This window comes from Schistocerca serialis, chromosome 9 (genome assembly GCF_023864345.2).
Source record: "Schistocerca serialis cubense isolate TAMUIC-IGC-003099 chromosome 9, iqSchSeri2.2, whole genome shotgun sequence".
NCBI lineage: Eukaryota > Metazoa > Arthropoda > Insecta > Orthoptera > Acrididae > Schistocerca > Schistocerca serialis.
Window position 1 is genome coordinate 59,449,043 of NC_064646.1, and position 5,427 is coordinate 59,454,469.

At 36.1% G+C, this 5,427-nt stretch overlaps 1 protein-coding gene across 1 annotated transcript; it reads left to right on the forward strand.

The window, feature by feature from the left end:
• Positions 1-4,288: 4,288 nt before the first annotated feature.
• LOC126419366 (uncharacterized) lies at positions 4,289-4,900 on the forward strand. Its single transcript, XM_050086553.1, has one exon. It carries the CDS (start codon positions 4,289-4,291, stop codon positions 4,898-4,900), a length of 612 nt encoding a protein of 203 aa, XP_049942510.1.
• The last annotated feature ends 527 nt before the right edge of the window (positions 4,901-5,427 follow it).

Sequence of the window (5,427 nt, forward strand, 5' to 3'; positions counted from 1 at the left end):
TAGATGAAATGGAAGACAAAATGGCAATATACAAATTTTAAGCATTGACACAGAATTTAAGAATAGTTGAACCTTGTACAGGTTTCCCAAGCACTACTTAAATGGGTACGAACTATTTGAGGGTAGTGGGAAACTGGCAGCCCATAAGGATGATAAATGTGTGATCGTGCACAGATACGTCAAGAATTTGTTAATTATGAAAAACCTGAACGGAAATGGCTAAGAAAAATTCCAGAAGAAAGGACCATTGATTGTCCCAATATATAGAAAATAACTGTGCAAAATGGTTGCAGAACTGAAAAATAACAAAGCTGCAAGGGAAGACTTGTTCACAATAGATATGATGGTTAAGAAGCTTTAAAATAGGAAATGGAAACGATCTTGAAATCCAGAGTAATCCCTGATGATTGTAAAACTGCTCAGATTAATCATTTAGATGAGAAAAGTGCTAGAACAGATTTAAATAATTATTGTGGCATCTTGACTGTCAACATAGACACACAACTATCCAAAGCACTTTAGATGATGCTGGTGAAGTAATTGGATTTTCAGCTTGAGGAATATTAATCAGTCTTCAGGAAAGAAAATAATATCATGCGTGGAGCAGATTTGTAATCTGAGAAGAGTGCCAGAAAACTACCTCTGCAAAGATCTAGTCATAGTTTTTGTTCCAGGTGGTTATAAATAAACTTCAGTTAGTCAAGGAGGTCGAGTGTGGGGTGTAAATATCATATGGCAGTGAAACTTGTTCGATATGCTAATGCTTTAATGTGGAAAAAATTTATGCTGGAAATAAATTATTTCCAATTTTGGCCTCCAGGTGTAAATCTGGCGCTTTACAGCATCTTGTCAACATCTCAAGTGCTAATATATAATGAATTATGAAGGTGGGAGTTAATAATGCAATCAACATTGTGCCTTTCTCACTTTGTTGGACTTTTTCTGCCCACATCCTTTTCCTTATCTATTACATATCAAAACATTTCTACATGTCTTTCTTGTATTCACAACACCAGATTTGCACCTGACAGCCAAAATTCGAACTACTTACTTCCAACGTAAATTGGTTCTGCATTAACACATCAGAATATGTAGCAAGTTTAGCTGCCATACGATAATTACAGCCCATGCTGGAACTCCATGAGTAGCTGTACTTTAGTTACAACCACCTGGTACATTTAAAAAAGCATACCAGTCAAGCTGTAAGAAATTGCTATTCGATAAATATATTTCAGAGTGAACACCAAAACAACGGAAATTATCAAGCAGGCGTTAACAGGGACTCGTTAGAATGTAAAATTTACAGGGTGTCTCTCCAAGGAGTTTTATAGGGGAGAGGCATTTAGTATTGGTTGGGCTTACAGTACCAGCTGCTACTGTGATTTCCCTTTCCGCCTCCAAATGGCAGAAGAACGCAGTAAGCAGAAGCAACCTACTGTATTCATGTGCACTGGAGTTGGATATCTTCTTCCTCTCTTCAGTGCTTTGTCTGCTCTTAGTGCATGATGGTATTGCTGTAGCTCTTAGCACAAGGAAGTTTCATTGATAAAAGAATGTACATTTTGACTAGATCCAACTGCATGTTTGTTGTGCAGTACCAGCCACCCAACTGTCTCTCAGATTCGGCTAGAAGTAATTTCCAATTGTAAATTATTTTTCATTATTCCTACTTTTTTGAGATTTCAGTGGCAGAGAATGAAAGGAAAGTAAGAGGAATGTGGAATGAAGAGTGCATGAAAATGGCTGTGAGTAATGCTGTGTCAAACAAAATGACCACAACAGATGCTACTGAAGTGTTTTAAACAGTTGTAAAAGAAAGACATCATCACTGAAGAGAAGAGATTAAAAGTAGCAAAAATGTAGTCTCAAAATAAATTAAAGAAAGCTGAATTAAGTTGGTTTCCCAAATAAAATAAACACTCAAATGGTGATCATCGAAAGCCTATTACAAAGTGGCAACGAAAACACGAATTTACTAGAAATAGTGGGCCAGCAGAAGAGACTAAGAAGTGTATTATGTGTCTGGAGTCATTTGAAGAAGACTGAGTGCTGTGGAACAAGTGTAGAGGCTGGGAATATCTTGTGTATGTGGTTCAGGACTATATTTGGTATTTTATTTGAGAACTCTGCAAAAAATGAGCTAAACATTCTTTAAATGTGCTCAAATAGTAACAATAAGTTCTCATGCGAATGTGTTCTGTTGTTATTCAATAATTATCAGTGCAGTATATCATTAACGGCTGATATCATCACAGAAAAGACAATGAGTGATACTGCAAAACACTTTCTACAAGCCTTGTAACTGTAGTTCCTTTACTTTTGATATAATTAAGTACTATAACTAAAAAATAAAAAATCATTACACTGTGCTATCCATAGAACATATCTTGAGATAAGTGAATAGCGTATTAGCATTAAAATCAACCACCACAGTTACACAGTGAAGCAAAAAATTTGTGTCGGTCAATACTGTACAGCTCTCCCCTATTATAGCAGGTGCCAGACAGGGTGATGGTTTGCCCCCGGTTCCCTTCAACTGTTTTGGAGGTGATCATCCCCAAAGGAGAAAAAGAAGTGAACAAGAATGGGTTGCTCAGCCAAGTAGGGGCGAGTGTTTTACCTAGAAACACTTTTCAGAATTCTGCCTGTAGTAAAAACTTAATATAACTTCTTACTCCATTTTCAAATGATAACATTCACTATAACAAAAGTAATCTTGTGCACAATTCTGTACAGATGCACTGTACCAAAACTGAACAACAGAATCTATGCTGCAAACGAATTCTCAATGAGCGCTGCAAAAAATTATGAGCATGTAATGGTAATGGATGTCAATACATTACTCAGTAGAAGTGATTATACACAGCATGGACTTCATTTGCGAATGGAAGGCAATCTGCAAATACCAACTCTAACATACATACAATGTGAAGACATTTCAGCAAATATGATAGTGAAAACACATAAAAATTAACAGCAAGACATATCCAGCTCCATAGTGAGGCAAGATAAATGAGGAGCCACAAGAAAGAACTGTACTACACCTTCATCACTCAAAGAAGACACAGCAAAACAAAACTACCATAGACTAAACCAGACTGTGATATCAGCAAAAGTATTTAACCAAAAAATAGCAAATCAACCAAGTTCCACACCCAAAGATATTCAAGATACAACAAGAAGAACTGGGCACTGGAAACCAGAAGCAGTACCTACAGGAGACCCACTAAGGACAACAGCAGATACAGTCTCAAAAGTATCTCCACGGACATCTAATTTTACATGTATCAGTGAACACCAACAATCAACTACTACCACCCCAGAAACAGGAGGAAATTCAGCAATGAGTTAAAGACAGTGAAAATAACGGATTATGTGTTAGCAGCACAAACTTGTAGAAATCACGTTACACATGGAGGAAACTGCATATACATAAAGAAAGATGTCAAATTCAATAACTTAGACAATGTTGAATCCTTAAACACTGAGAAAGATTTTGAAATATCAAGCATAGAAATTCCAGCATTCAAGTTAATTGTAATATGTTTATATAGATCTCCAGATAGCCACTTAAATAATTCAACTCTCAGCTTGATACTTAACTAAATAAAGTAGCAACAAATCGAAAAACAGTTCTTATATGTGGAGACCTAAATGTAGACTTTAATAAGTGAAGGAATTCAAAATCTGAGTTGATGAACATATTAACAGCCAGTAATTTGGAGACTACAATCCACTCCTCTAAATGTGAAACGAATTGTTCTAGTACTACTATAGACCAAATAATAATTAGCTTCAAAACAAAATATACATCAGTTGTAATTGAAGTTGGACTGGCAGACAATCATGCACAAGCTATAAGCTTTCGTGTAAATAATTCGCCCTATAATTATATGAGGAAGACTACACACATCGGCAGAACTTTCAGTAATGCTGCAATATAAAGATTCCAGAATTATCTCTGACAACAAGAATCATGGGAGCTAGTGTATTGTACATAAAATATTTCTGGTAAGTTTCATACATTCATGAATATTTTTAAATATTATTTTGATCTTGCTTTTCCAATGAAAGCCAAAACAACCCAAACAACTAAATTACTAGTGGTATAAGGAAATCTTGTGCTGGAAAATGGTACTTACATAATATTGCAAGAAGTTACAACACAACTTGAGAGTTTGATAGTTACTTCAAAAAATATAAATCTATCTTAAATAAAATAATAAAGGAGGCAAAGAAATGAGACAGTGATAAAAACATAGAAAACGCTTAAAGAAAAACCAAAGCAATGTGGCAAGTTGTAAAGAAAGAGACCCAATCTGACAAAAACAGAGTTAATAATATTGTATTGAAGACTGATTTGGAAAACATTAATAACCCAGAGGAAGTAGCTAATATGTTTAGTAACTATTTTATAAATGTAACAGAGAAATTACTACAACAGACCTCCAACAGAAAACAGCATACAGAAACAGGGGAAAAAGTCTCAAGCAAAACAATGCTTCTGTACTCAACAAATGTAGAAGTACAGGTTACAATACAAAGTCTCAAAATGAAATACTCTGCAGGCATAGATGATATACCCGATTTCATTATAAAGAAATGTGGGGATTGGATTACTGAGCCCTCAACTCACCTATATAACCTATCTCTTGCTACAGGAGCTTTTCCATCATGTTTGAAAATAGCAAAAGTAGGCCTTCATACGAGAAAAGGAAACAAAGATGATATTTCCAACTACACACCATTAGCACTTCTGTCTGTTTTCTCAAAAATATTAGAAAGGCTCTTTAATAAGAGACTAACAGACTTCTTAGAGGATAATGGTATTTTATCAGAATCTCAACTTGGATTTCAAGCAAACCGTTCAACTGATCAGCAGTTCACTCCTTTCTGTTAGAGGTGCTGATAGCATTAGACAACAAAAAACTAACCACGGGCATCTTTTTAAGTTTGCAAAAGGCATTTGACACCATAAATCATGACAAATTTCTACACAAGCTAGAACATTTTGGCATTAGGTGAACAGCTAACAACTGCCTCAGCTCTTATCTTAAGAACAGGGACCAATATGTAGAAATAGATCAGGAAAGGGATAATGTCATTAGAGCATATAATTCCAAGCTACTGACTGTTGTCCGCAGCTCGTGGTCGTGCGGTAGCGTTCTCGCTTCCCACGCACGGTTTCCCGGGTTCGATTCCCGGGTTCAATTCTCGGCGGGGTCAGGGATTTTCTCTGCCTCGTGAAGACTGGGTGTTGTGTTATGTCCTTGGGTTAGTTACGTTTAAGTAGTTCTAAGTTCTAGGGGACTGATGACCATAGATGGTAAGTCCCATAGTGCTCAGAGCCATTACTGACTGTTAAATTTGGTGTGTCACAAGGATCAGTAATGTGTCCTGTTATGTTCTTACTCCATGTAAATGACC